The sequence below is a fragment of the Lolium rigidum genome, chromosome 7 (genome assembly GCF_022539505.1).
Source record: "Lolium rigidum isolate FL_2022 chromosome 7, APGP_CSIRO_Lrig_0.1, whole genome shotgun sequence".
In the NCBI taxonomy this organism is placed as follows: domain Eukaryota; kingdom Viridiplantae; phylum Streptophyta; class Magnoliopsida; order Poales; family Poaceae; genus Lolium; species Lolium rigidum.
The window spans coordinates 267,023,732-267,037,822 of NC_061514.1; the positions used below are offsets into that span (position 1 = coordinate 267,023,732).

The 14,091-nt window shown below is 47.6% G+C and overlaps 2 protein-coding genes across 2 annotated transcripts; both read left to right on the top strand.

Annotated features, from left to right (window-relative positions):
• The first annotated feature begins 2,566 nt into the window (after window positions 1–2,566).
• LOC124678459 (L-type lectin-domain containing receptor kinase SIT2-like) lies at window positions 2,567–4,641 on the top strand. The gene has a single exon (XM_047214349.1). The coding sequence runs from the start codon at window positions 2,579–2,581 to the stop codon at window positions 4,598–4,600; it is 2,022 nt and encodes a 673-aa protein (XP_047070305.1). The 5' UTR covers window positions 2,567–2,578; the 3' UTR covers window positions 4,601–4,641.
• A 4,864-nt stretch (window positions 4,642–9,505) lies between these two features.
• On the top strand, window positions 9,506–11,355 carry LOC124670264 (beta-hexosaminidase 2-like). Its single transcript, XM_047206765.1, has 3 exons — window positions 9,506–10,310; window positions 10,412–10,728; window positions 10,888–11,355. The coding sequence occupies exons 1-3, from the start codon at window positions 9,506–9,508 to the stop codon at window positions 11,353–11,355; spliced, it is 1,590 nt and encodes a 529-aa protein (XP_047062721.1).
• The last annotated feature ends 2,736 nt before the right edge of the window (window positions 11,356–14,091 follow it).

The following is a 14,091-nucleotide window of genomic DNA, read 5'->3' on the forward strand; positions in this document are numbered from 1 at the left end:
TACCCAGCTCACAACTGTGACCACTTGCAGTCTCAGGGTAGACTACTACTAAGCAGGATGCACAGCACAGTTCAAAGATAGCCATGCATCTCTGTTTTTTCTTCGGTCTACAGACAGGAGACGTGTGAACTATGGTATGCCATGCAATTTTTCTTTGAGAGACAGCAATGTTCAGATGAATTCAGTATAGTTTCAGCTCCTGAAGGATGCGATCGGCTAGCTGAGTCAATGAAAGCTGTAGTTTTTAATATGGAAGACTGAAGACTAGTATTCACAATCACTGCAAGACTTTGTTTGCTACTACCAGACACGTCCTTCTCTTTTGAACTTTCAGCCCATAGTAGAACCTCATTCAGTTGTGATACGCTTCTTCAAGGAACTTACACGTTTTAGAATATTCTTGTTTAGATGATACACCTGGTCATGTGAAGCAGAGAGGAACAAGAAGAGTATGGTTAGGCCAAAGCCGAATTCTATTTGCCACCTTTCTTGTATGATGACGTTGAACAGTGTAGTCTCGTCCAGTGTTTCTTGATTCAACCATGACATTATCAACTCTTCTGATGCTTTCTTGAAGAATTGGCTAAGTACCAATTTAAATGGCATGGTGACATGGGTTCAGTGTTCAAAGCATCATATAAAACTCTAGGAATAGCATGAACATTAACACCCAAATCAAGCAATGCATACCATGTAATTTTTCCAATTGTAATTTGCACTTTGGTTCCCATACATCCCCAAGCTTAGGTGGGGTCGTGGGCTCTTTTGTATCTTTCTTTCTTTTCTCTAATAGCATGATCAGCAATATAAGAGCCAAATCCAGCTTTATTTGAGTCAACATATGGGTCATTGGCTATTTTCTGTAGGGTAGAGATTAATTCTTGTAAGAATTTTAATGAGTGGATCAGAAGTGATATCATTAAGAATTTTTAATTGTCTTGAGGATTCAACATGTTCTTCTTTATTTTCTTTTCTTTAACAGTTTCATTGTTAACATGAAGTTTAAAGCTTTCAAGCATCATAAGTGTTTCTCTTGCCCTATCAATGACTTCATGTACATACTTGATGTTCTCATCAGGAGTTCTTTGAGGTTGCACAAAATTAATAGAAGCTGCATCTTTAGATAAATGCTTCACCTTTTTAAACATCACATCTACTTTTTAAAATCTAGATATGAGCTCTCTGTTTAGTTCCTTTTGTGTAGATATAAAAGATCTAATAGTGTTCTCTAAATCACTGGATACACTGCTTCCAATACAATAATTATTAGGAGCATAAGGTCATCTAGAGTAGCCATTGTTGGAAAAAAAAAACTGTCGTAAGAATGAAATCCGCCGTTCCAAGTGTTTGTGAGCCGCTTCTCGAACCGATCCTTAATCCCCTTCCACTCCATACGTATGAGTTTGTGAAAACGGATAGGCATTCAAAGTAACTGAAAGAAAAAAGGAAAGATCCTGCCTTGAAGTTGTTTATACAATTATATACTGATCCCCAGCCTCTTTGGCCTGGACAAAATAAAATAAAAAAATCTTATGAAAGTTTATTTTAAGTCGATAAAAGTTCCTCAAACAGATGAAAAAGGAATTTCATATCCAGTGCCTTCATGTCATCTCATGTCATGATCAATGGAAATAATAGTCTCTGCTTGATCATTTGAACTGATTTACTAATTATTACCAGTCAGATGTTCAAAAGAAACTGCGAATCTGGAGCTCAGATATACTCCCTCCATGGCTCCATCCCACGAAAGTTGTCTGAGATTTGTCAAAAATTGATGTATCTATCTAGATACATCCAAATTTTTACAAATCTCAAACAACCTTCATGGAACGGAGGAAGTACTAGGTGTGATGATCGAATGTAAAATTGAATTCAAAAGAAAAACTGAACTGATTAGGTGAGTTCAGTTGTCAGTTATCACATAATTCGTCTGACAACGGCAGTAAGGTGAATAGTCTCAGTCAGCGATCCTTAAATGACAACTCTCTCTCTCTCTCTCTCTCTCTCTCTCTCTCTCTCTCTCTCTCTCACGCTGCAGGGCACGGCGCGTATCCAACCCATAACCGCGACCACTTGCAGCTTCAGAAGATATTACTCCTACTAAAGTTGAGGGCGCCACAACCCTCTGGGACGCCATAAGGTCCGGGAGTTGTATTTATCGGTCTGTTCTATTCTATCCATAAAAATAGTAGGCTTGTGTTACATTTTGAAAGATGGGAAAACAGACCAAGCAGTACTGAATGCAAGTCTGCAGCTATGACGTCGATCGACTCCGACGTTCTTCTCTGAATTTTAGCTTAGTATGTGCGGTGTACCTCAGTCTTCCTGTGCGACTGCCTCTACACATCCCTCTCCCTGTGACTTTCAGCCCAGGGTGTGGTGCGCCTGAGTCCTGCAATCTCACCCACAACATAACCACACTGGTGCATCCATATCCACGCCGTCCACCCCGCCCCGCTCGTGGTTTCAACTTATAAGATGTACCAATTGAGTGGTGTAGAGCCGTAGAGGTAGTCCGTATAAGCTCAATTTTCTCCAAGAAAAAAGATAGCTAGAGAGCAAAGTTTGCCAAGAAACCATGCCAGCTCTTCTTCTTCTCTTGCTGTTGAGCCTGAACGGAGCGTTGGCCTCGTCGGCCGACGTTGGCCAGTTCGCCTACCAAGGCTTCGCCGCGGCGAACCTAACTCTGGACGGTCTTTCCGTCGTCATGCCCAATGGCCTCCTCGCTCTCACCAACTTCACTTCCCAGGGAAAAGGACACGCCTTCCACCCCGCCCCGCTCAGCTTCATCAACACGACGACGAACTCCTCCACTACCGTGGCGCGGTCCTTCTCCGCATCCTTCGTGTTCGCCATCGTGTCCATAGTGGATGGCCTGACTGACCAAGGGCTCGCCTTCGTGCTCGCCCCGACTTTAAACCTCTCGTCGGCCAACGCTGGCCAGTACCTGGGGCTCCTCAACGCCACGAACGGCACTGCAAGGGACCACATCTTGGCGGTCGAACTCGACATCATCCAGAACCCTGAGATGAGAGACATCAACAGCAACCACGTGGGCATCGACGTCAACAGCCTCATCTCGCAGCAAGCAAAGCCGGCCGGCTACTACGGCGATGGCGACGGCGCCTTCCGAGACCTGATGCTGAATAGCGGCAAGCCAATGCAAGTGTGGGTGGACTACGATGGCCAGGCCAGGCAACTGAATGTCACACTAGCTTCCGTACAAGCTCCCAAGCCCAAGAATCCTTTGCTCTCTGAAGCCATTGATCTCTACACTATCGTGGCGGAGACAATGTATGTTGGCCTCTCAGCATCGTCGGGCGTGTTGTCCGCGCACCACTATATCCTTGGATGGAGCTTCAGCTTGGATGGACCTGCTCCACCACTTGACTTCTCGAAGCTTCCCACCCTGCCGCATGTGGGTCCGGAACCTCGTTCCAAGATCTTGTACATCGCTCTACGATCAGCCACCGTCTTGCTCATCCCTTCAGTGCTAGCTGTTGTATTCTTCCTGTGGCGTCGCCGTCGGTTTGCAGAGGTGCGCGAAGATTGGGAGGACGATTTCGGCCCACACCGGTTCACATACAAAGATCTCTTTCATGCCACCGATGGGTTCAAGAACAGTAATATACTCGGCGTCGGTGGGTTTGGAAAAGTATACAAAGGGGTACTTCCAGCGTCTAATTTGGAGATCGCGGTGAAGAGAGTGTCACATGACTCAAGGCAAGGAGTACGGGAGTTCATTGCTGAAGTGGTGAGCATTGGCCGTCTCCGCCATCGAAATCTAGCACAGTTACTAGGATATTGTCGGCGCAACGGTGAACTTCTCTTAGTCTATGAGTACATGGCAAATGGTAGTCTTGACAAATATTTGTACAATAAAAATGGTCCAGCTCTACATTGGACTCAAAGGACCTGGATCATCAAAGGTGTCACGTCAAGCTTACTTTATCTACATGAGGATTGGGAGCAGGTCGTCATCCACCGAGATATAAAAGCAAGCAATGTGCTACTGGATGGGCAAATGAATGGTCGGCTAGGTGACTTTGGTTTGGCAAGGTTATACGATCATGGCACGGATGCTCACACAACACATGTTGTTGGCACCATGGGATACCTCGCACCAGAACTTGTGCGCACTGGAAAGGCAACACCCTCAACTGATGTATTCGCATTCGGCGTGTTTCTCCTAGAGGTCGCCTGTGGACGCAGGCCAATCGGGAGTGACGAGCATAACAACCCGGTGGTGCTGGTCGACTGGGTGCTTGAGCACCACTCCAATGGCTCTATCATTGATGCAGTGGATTCACGGCTCATGGGGAAATTCAACACGGAGGAGGTAACCCTCGTGCTCACACTAGGTTTGTTGTGCGCACACCCGTTGCCCAACGCAAGGCCTAGCATTCGAAAGGTCATGCAGTACCTGGACAGTGACCAGTCCTTCCCTCGTCTGTCTCCAACCTACATGAGCTACAGCAAGATGGCCCAGATGCAGAGCGAAGGGTTCGATTCAATCATCATGCCATGCACTCCGAGGGTGAAGAGTAATCGCAGTGCATCTGGTGGGTCCTGGGAGACAGTTCTGTTCGATGGGAGGTGAAGTGTTGTTTCCAGTTAGCTGCTATTTATGTTTCCATCCCTATGTCTCTTTGAGGGTTTTGTAATCATCTTGCAATCCGAGATGGCTCACTTTCTTTGTACATGTCTTCTGAGATTCCGGGAAGCTCTTTCCATGTAATCCATGAATCCGGGTTCTCTTAGTGAAATGCTACTTTCCCATGCATCAGTTCAGTACTTCTGTAGTATTCCCATGCATCAATTTCAGTAGTATTTTTCCTCTAAAGAAGATCACTAGAATTGGTTGATGGTGACAATCTCATGTATTGGTCATGGTAACTTAACAAATGAACTTTCTGTTTCCCATTCGACCTCAACGGCATTTCTGCTGATACACCATAATGCTCATAGTAATTGTGGTGTACATGGCTGGCTCGAGTCCATGGCTCAGTTTGCACGAACCAAACTGATCTTAGGAGGGAGAGAAAGAACTGCGTTACATGCTATATATGTTGATTTCTGTGCCCAGTTCATTGTAAGAAAATGATGGAAATTGTGTATTCACAGTTCACACACTTGGCTCGGAGACCAAATGGGATAGGGTTTACGGTTTGGGCCTTTGGATCCTCCAGGTGGCATTGAATCTATATCTGGAGGTTAAGAGGAGTCTAAATTGGATAAAAAAAATTCAAAACAGGGGCCTATTTCGTAGTGGCAGGCCCAGGATTTCGGGTGTCTGTATTCAATATTTCAAAGGGTCAAAAAAATTGTTTGACAGTCAAAAGCCTAGTTTTTGGCATCACAATTGATTTCAGTATGTTCATACACTATATCTAAGATACTTAAAACCAAATTTGGTGAAAAAATGCATGTGAACATGTAGTTTGCAATATATATCCAAAATACATGCATACATGTACCTAAAAATGAGTGTACATAAAAAATTGTACATGCTACCTACAAAGTAGTATATATACTACTAAATTAGTCTTATATACTTCATACTACATGTACATACTTTCCGGTGTGGTTGATACTACCTAGATTGTCTAAAACACACGTAGGTGTAACTACACATGGGTGTAGCATGAATATGTAACTACATCTTGATTCTATTCTCTATACATCTATTTTTTTATCAAAAAATATTGGTTTTGCATTTGATTACCCTTAAATTGAAGTGGGCCGAGTAGCCCATGCCATATGATTTCGGTCACACTATACAAGACCTAGTGGGTGGAGGTTAGCTTTTTGGTGGATATATTTTATGTTGTAAAAGGTGTTTCGGTGCGAAAAACAACTTGCATATTCTTCTTGTTTAACCACAGGTAAAATGCAAAAGTGGTGGTGAAATTATATTTTTAGACTTTTCAAACAAAAAATTGAAGTATCTCTATTTATGTGGACTCAAACTTATAGGAAGCCCACATTTCCCACCTAAATCAACCTTCTAGGAGCCTATGTGTTAGAGTATACCATGGTTAGGTATTAGTGTAGGTCACGGTTTGTTATATTTGGTAGTTTTAGGATCCTATCTCTACTAGACTTCTTAGTCCACAAGTCTTCTACTACTATATAATCAGCCCAAGAGCTCTCAATGCAATCACGCAATATCAATCTAGAATCAATACAAGTATTATTGCCTTCATGGTATTAGAGTCTTTTGTTCCACGACCTAGGGTTTAGCCACGCACGCTTCCACCGCGCCGCGGGAGATTGATCTCCACCAGGGGCCACGAAACTCATAGATTAGATCTCGTTATCAAAATTTTCTCGCCGGTTGCTTGACGGTGTTTCTTCTTCTTTTGCTGATCATAGATCGGATTGTGTCTTCCACCTCCGCATGTCGTCAACACGCGCATCTACTCCAACCTCGATGTTGACTCATCTCCGGCAAATCCTCGCCAATGACCGTGCCAAGGAGGCTCCATGCGGCGCCCCAAGGGGTGCCTTCACGCACTGTCGCCAGCTTCTCCTTTCGCACGACACCACCACGCCTTCTCGTCTTCGCCAACATCAACCGGGACACACATCCCCGAGTACGGCCTCGCCGTCAACAAAGGGTCGCACGTCCCCGACTACTATATAATCAGCCCAAGGGGCTCTCGGTGTACTCACGCAATATCAATCTATAATCAATACAACTATTATTGCCTTCACTATGGGCTGTTGGCCTAGTTGGTGGAGCAAAATCTGAAAGAAAAGAAGAGACGAAGGCCTCGTCACCGAGGCCTAGGCCCAACAACTCCGATATAGTTCAAAGGAAGCCCGTGCAGGTTGTCTAACACAAGACTACAAGAGTAGTGTTGGTATGTTGGTTTGCTAACGAGGAACCATCGTGAGGGTTGAAGGTGGCGGATTCCACCTCTTGCGATGCCTAGCAGGTCTTGCATGTGAGGTGTGGGGTTCCACTTTTCAGGTTAATGTGTATAGTAGGATAGTGGGTCCCGGATGTCTATATGGTGGGGCTTATGTGTCAGGTCGGTGGTAGTGGGTCCCTCCTGCCTAGTAGGCAGGCCACAATGTGGCAGGTAGAGGTCCCACATGTCATTCGATAGGTTGTGCACTTGCACCTCCTAGTCATCAGGTTAACGTGTGGGTTCCACATGTCAGTTGTAGATTTGAACCTAGTGATATCCAAACAAGTAAGCGAAAGTTGACACATGAACACGGCATGTGGATGAAACTGCCGAGGTGGCTGACTGGTCAATTTAAGGTATCACGAGTTAACAGTTATAACCATTTAAATTAATTAATCATAATCGGTTGTACCGTATCATCTACCATATGACCATCAGTGGCCAAGGGGAGATAAAAATTTAAGGTCGCGCGAACTCTATAGCGGAAAAAAGTTTGGTGCAAAAAATCAAAATTATCTAGACACATCAATACTAACTAGTGTTCTACCGATATGCAAAAGAAAAAAATGTACCTTTTCTCCCTTTGCTGGCCCCTTCCCCTTGGTGTCCATCCTCAATCTAGCTCAATTGCTCAAAAGTAAACACTCCTGTTGCCGAATGTCGTTGGAGAACTTGAGAAGTCCCTCGTTCCACGCCTGGCGACTGTCCGATCTCCGCCGTTCGCCAGTTCCCTACCCGACCAGGCTCCGGCTCCCATCGATCTGGCTATGTGGCGCCGGGAGATCACGCCGCCGCCAAGAGCGAGCTCTGGTTCTCCTCTCGTGGAAACCCCCTCTCGCTCGGTCGCACGGTGGCAGCCTGGCAGGTGAACGGGAGCAGTTCAGTCTGGAAGCCTACAATGCGTCGGCCATAGGCCCAAAACTACACGGCCCAACATGCCAGTTTTGTTCACCCAAGTCTTCGCTACCTCTAGGTCGCATTTGTGGCTATTGAGTCCCCCTGATATATTTCATGTATTCCTGTAAACATTGATGTTGAATAAAATCCTCTTGTCCCTGAAAAAAAACGATCGTTGCACATGCTCGCCCATCGCTGCCTATATGATTGCACGTTGTTGCGTTTGTATATTTTCTTTTTTGTCGGGAGACCGGTGCCATACCTCGCCCTACCAAGAGCCTCGCCACTACTTCTGACCATTTCGTGTAAGGAAATTATACCCTTGATAACAGGTCGTAATGATTTAGGATTTCAAACCTCTATGACACTTTATGACCATTTTGTGTAATATGTCATAATTTCAACCACAATCACTATAAGAAGATCACTAGTTAACACATTTCTTGTTGCATCTGCATTTAGTTTGTGTGGTTCAGGTGCATGGTGGCTGAGGATGTGACCGGCATGGGGGCAGCGGTGGCGGCGGTAAGGATGAAGAAGCCATTAGCCATGATGGTTCTGATTCCATGTAAAAGAGATTGCATTGTAAGGAGAGAGAGAGAGATGCAGTCATGTGATAGCCAACAGGTCCACGTCGTGTCCGTCCTTTGTACAGAAGTTGTGGCCAGCTAGGGTTTACATAACAACTGTCTCAACAAAGTACTAGATTACTAACTAGCTCATTAGTTATCTAGTCTAACTAACTACACAATCCTATCGTGTTAACATTTTCAAAGCGATTTTTCGCTTTTCAGAAGTGTTTGATCTGTCCATCCCATACATCAACTTAACACTGAACTGGTCATTTTTAGTCTAGTTCCACAGGGGGTCCGTTAACATCATCAGGTGATTAACAAGACCAACCACTTATATCCACGGACAACCATCTTCTAGTTTGTGAGGATGTGCGTCATTCTAATCTTTATTAAGGACTCTGGCGGTCGTGCTAACCAGTCAATTTGGTCGCTGATTAAAATAATGCCAAGCTCGGTTCGTCTTTCACCAGATGTCCCATGGACATTCTACTCGAGTGCCGCTAGACTTGCGACGGGCATCAGAAATTCAGAATATGTAGTCAATGTTCAAGAATGTTTAGCTACGGATCAGAGACTCAGAATATGATACAATCGGCAGGCCGTCCACTTTGTGATTAGGTTTAACGTTTCTTTATAAGCTGTAAGTAGTAAACTACTAGTACTGCCGTCGTAGCCGTTCCACTGCATCATTTGGACCCAAGGAACGAACACGTCAAATCGCCCTTTGGACCAATATATTCTGAAGAATGGAACAGCCATAACAGTCTGAAGAATAGTTTTATCTTGATTGTCGATGAAAAAATCTGTGTAGCGCAGGATAACCAGCATACACACATAAACTACAACGCCCGCATCTTATCATATGGAGTAATGAAACACCAGGACGCCGGAGCTTTCAGAAAACAGACGAACGGTAGAGCCAAGGCGTCCTGAAAGAGCCACTTGGAGTCTTGTTATAAGCGCGTATATGATACAACACGCCAAGCATTGGCGTCGATCACATTGCAGAACCAGACCTTTATATAAATCGAATGGCACATAGATGAATGCATCAGAGCATCTACCAATCATACACTGCACTGGAAACAACAGAGGGAGCTCAAGCCAAAGCGCAAAATGGCGGCGAGGAATGCCTTTCTCGCCCTCCTGCTCCTGCCCTTGCTGAGCTCGCCGCTGCTGTCGCGCGCCCAGGAATCGTCGTCCTTCCCCGTCAATGTCTGGCCCAAGCCGACGTCCATGTCGTGGGCAGAGCCTCTCATGGCCATGCCGGTGTCGTCGTCGTTCCGCATCGTCGGGCCGTCCGGGAACAACCCGTACCTCGTCCTGGCCACGCAGCGCTACACCGCGCTGCTCTTCACCGAGCGGTACCGGCCCATCGTCCGGCCGGCGGTGAATGTCACCGCCGCGGGGGACTCGATCCATAGCCTGACTTTGGTCGTGTCCGACCTATCCGCCCCGCTCCAGGACGGCGTGGACGAGTCCTACGTTCTGGAGATCCTCCCCACGGGCGCGGCCACCGTCACGGCGGCCACGGCGTGGGGCGCCATGCACGGGCTGGAGACCTTCTCACAGCTGTCGTGGAGGAGTGCCAGCGGGAAGCTGCTGGTGGCCGCCGGCGTGCGGGTGGAGGACCGGCCGCTGTACCAGCACCGTGGCCTGATGCTCGACACCGGGAGGACGTACTTCCCCGTCCTGGACATCCTAAGGACGATCGACGCCATGGCGTGGAACAAGATGAACGTGTTCCACTGGCACATCACCGACTCGCAGTCGTTCCCCATCGAGCTGCCCTCCGAGCCGCGGCTAGCGGAGATGGGAGCGTACGGCGAGGACATGAGGTACACCGTCGAGGACGTGACGCGCATCGTGGAGTTCGCCATGAGCCGCGGCGTCCGCGTCGTGCCGGAGATAGACGGGCCGGGTAAGCGCACTGACATGCCTGATCTGTTTCCGTTCTGGCCTTGTAAGCCATGTGCTAACACACGGCCCAGTTAGCTAATGGACTAATATCCTTTTCATTAGGTCACACGGCGTCGTGGGCCGGAGCGTACCCGGAGGCGGTGTCCTGCGCGGGCAAGTTTTGGCTGCCCGACGCAAACGACTGGGGCACCAGGCTGGCGGCCGAGCCAGGGTCCGGCCAGCTGAACCCGCTCAAGTCCAAGACGTACGAGGTGGTGGCCAACGTGATCAACGACATCACCACCCTCTTCCCGGACGGCTTCTACCACGCCGGCGCCGACGAGGTCACCCCGGGCTGCTGGCAGACGGACCCCTCCATCCAGGCCGACATCGACAACGGCGGCACCCTCAGCCAGCTCCTGGAGCGGTACGTCCGCGCGGTCCACCCGCACGTGGTGTCCAAGAACCGCACCGTCGTGTTCTGGGAGGACGTGCTGCTGGACGCCGCCGTCAACGTGAGCGCGTCGCTCATCCCGCCGGCCACCACCATCCTGCAGACATGGAACAACGGCTCCAACAACACCAAGCTCATCGTGCAGGCCGGGTACCGCGCCATCGTCTCCTCCGCCACCTTCTACTACCTCGACTGCGGCCACGGGGACTTCGTCGGTAACAACAGCGTCTACGATGATCAGCGGAGCGACTACGACACCCAGGGAGGGTCATGGTGCGGGCCCTTCAAGACCTGGCAGCGGGTCTACGACTACGACATCGTCCACGGGCTCACCGCCCAGGAGGCCAAGCTCGTCATCGGCGGCGAGGTGGCGCTCTGGACGGAGCAGGCCGACGCCACGGTCCTCGACGCCAGGCTCTGGCCACGCGCGTCCGCCATGGCGGAGGCGCTCTGGTCCGGCAACCGCGACGCGGCCGGCGTTAAGCGCTACGCGGAGGCGACGGACAGGCTCAACGACTGGAGGCACCGCATGGTGGGGAGAGGAGTCCGGGCGGAGCCCATCCAGCCGCTCTGGTGCCGGACGCGCCCCGGAATGTGCAACCTGGTTCGGTAAGGAACCGGCAAGAGCCCAACTCTGAGAGATGCTATCTCGCTTTCAGAATCATACAAGTCAAACTTAATTAAGTAAGCTGGGGTATGGGAATTGTTTTATATTACTATGATGAACTTTGTTGTTTCTTTTCGTCGTGTCATTGTGCGAGAGAATACTACCAGCAGTGCCATTTTCCCTCAATTTGTTCTTTCTTTCTAAATGTGAGGTGGACAGCATGTTTATATGTTATCCAATGCGGAGCTGTATCTTGAAAGCCGGCTTTTTCATGGGACCCATTCGCAAATCGCAAATGAATTGCTTGTACTGGTGCCTGATTTTATTAAAGTAAACATGTGATGATGTTAATGTCGAGTTGTCTGTGCCAATCAGCCACGGCCTTTTCTTCCGGAAATTTGTGCATTATCGCTTGATTGCCTATTAGTTGTGAACAATGGGAGCTTTCTTTGTTGTGACATGAGATGCTTTTCACACCGGCACAACAATTTTTATTTTATTTATTTGGGTGAAGTGGAATATGGGGATTTCCAAGCAGAAGTTGTCTACAAACTCACTCCGGCAATAACCATCGGATATTCTTATATTGTCAGTGAATTAAGATTTTTTGTTTTCAATGGTCATTGGTGTGGTGTTAGACTGGGAGTTGACAGAACAGAATCTAGCCGTACAATTTTCGTCATTAGCAATACTAGGAAATAGGATTATAGGCCTAGGGTTACCACCGGCGCACTAATATAGCGCTACTCCGGGCGGTAAAATAGGCGTACAATTTTGCTAGATGTAATCTTTTTTTCTTTCTTAAAAAAATAAGGTTTGGTAGTAAAGGATTGCATGTGGGGTCAAAACTAAGAATGTTCAAGATATGTTGTCGGATGATGACAACATAGATGAAGAGTATAGAGATCTAAATGAACGCATTATGCAATTAGCTTCTCCACATTTAGTGTGAAGCCTAAGTTGTTGGATAATTAGGCACAATTTACATGATTAATTCCAGAATATAAAACATAATGACAGCAATTACTAACCTGTGAAACTCAAACATACTAGATGCATTAATCAACATGAGTAGCAGCAGCACAAACGGTAAAGCATCCATCGCTAAATAGATCGAGATATGTCGCATGTACCGATCTGGTTGAGGTGGCGGTAGAGGTGTAGCAGACGATGTCGCAGCAGTAACGTTGTTGATGACAACGTTGTTGACGACAGGGACGACGGGTCGAAGTAGACGGCGTTGAAGACGACGGTAGGCAGCACCGCCCAACTTGGACAGAAGGCGACCCGTGATGAAGAGCTTGAGCAGTCGTGCTTCCCAAAAACCTAATTCGCCCTCTCCCGTACAGGATCGCAAGGACGAGCGGTTCCGGAGACCTGCTCTCCCGTTCGCCGATGCACGTCGCCGCGCGGGATGGAGTAGGCTACGATGGCGGCGCAAGCAGAGAGAGGTGGAAACCCTAACTCGTGTATTAGATATCTTTCTGCGGTAGCCGGACAAGAGATTATATAGGCTCAGGAAACCCTAGACGACGTGGGGCATGCCCACGTAGCGCGCACGTTTCGAGTCGGTTACAGATAGCCCACGATCCGGGAGCGACCCGAACCGACTAGCTGCGACGCGTCCGTCTAGGACTCTATTCGTTTTCCTGAACTGCAAAAAGAAAGGAAAGTCGAGGCTCGAGGCTCAATCCACTCACCACGAGCGCGGCGAGCGTCGAGTCGAGTCGAGCGAGCGAGGAGGAGGAGGAGCGCGCGTGAACCACTCCTATTCTTACTCACTTACTAGTGGTGGAACAACCCACCTTATAAGATGGTCTAACTTCCTCCCAACTTTCCATGTGGGACTAAACTTCCCACCTCTTGCCACTCCCTAGTGAGTTGCCACCCACTTGGGCTCAAACTCACAAGGCTGCCACTATGTGGGCTTTGAGATTTATATGGAAAACTGAAATCTAATTTGGTCAACTAAAAATGGGCCCAATATTTCAACAATCCCCCACCAGATCTCAAATCCTCATTTAGATATTTACCAATACTCACTGCTTGTTTATATACCAGTGTTTCAGCGAAGATTGTTAAGTTGAACTTCCGCCTAGAACCTTAAGCTACATCCATTCACACTTGAATAATGGACTAAGCCTTGAATTGCAAGTTTTGCGTGAACAGGGTTTCACTCAAAGTCATGACCAGTACATGGCTGCCAGTAGCCTACCCCGCGGGTGAAGCATATGCGTCATACTTCGTGGTCTCTTCATGAGTTTACTAGAGATCACCCAAATCTCATAGATTGCGACGTTTAACAATCGGACTCATATAGGTGTGTTATTTCAAGAATGCTCTGTAGGACAGCATCTTTGCTATAATAGCCAACATAAACACATTAAGGTTTGTTGTCAATCTGCCTTACAGCAATTGAGAGTTGTGCATCTTCACATAGAGAGGGTTACATAATACTCTCCTCAATTAAACCACTGGTTTGTTCTTCCCAGGTCCTAATTCACGGGATCTCCGATCACAAAGGTTGGGTTACCACTATGGCGTAACATCAACGGGTCTCAAACCCATCTCTCTCGATGCACTTTCTATCACAATACGTGACAGTCCCTTTGTAAAGGGATCTGCCGGGTTTTTGTCTCGTTTGAATATATGTAACGCTTATTACTCCGGAGTTTCGCAATTTCCCTGACGGACTTCAAACGTCTTTTGACGTGTCTTGATGACTTCGCATTATCCTTAGAA

Coding starts and splice junctions, on each gene's coding strand:
- LOC124678459 (XM_047214349.1), top strand. CDS start 2,579: ATGCCAGCTCTTCTTCTTCTCTTGCTGTTGAGCCTGAACGGAGCGTTG.
- LOC124670264 (XM_047206765.1), top strand. CDS start 9,506: ATGGCGGCGAGGAATGCCTTTCTCGCCCTCCTGCTCCTGCCCTTGCTG. Junction 10,311..10,411: donor GCCGGAGATAGACGGGCCGG/GTAAGCGCACTG, acceptor CCTTTTCATTAG/GTCACACGGCGTCGTGGGCC. Junction 10,729..10,887: donor TGGAGCGGTACGTCCGCGCG/GTCCACCCGCAC, acceptor CTCATCGTGCAG/GCCGGGTACCGCGCCATCGT.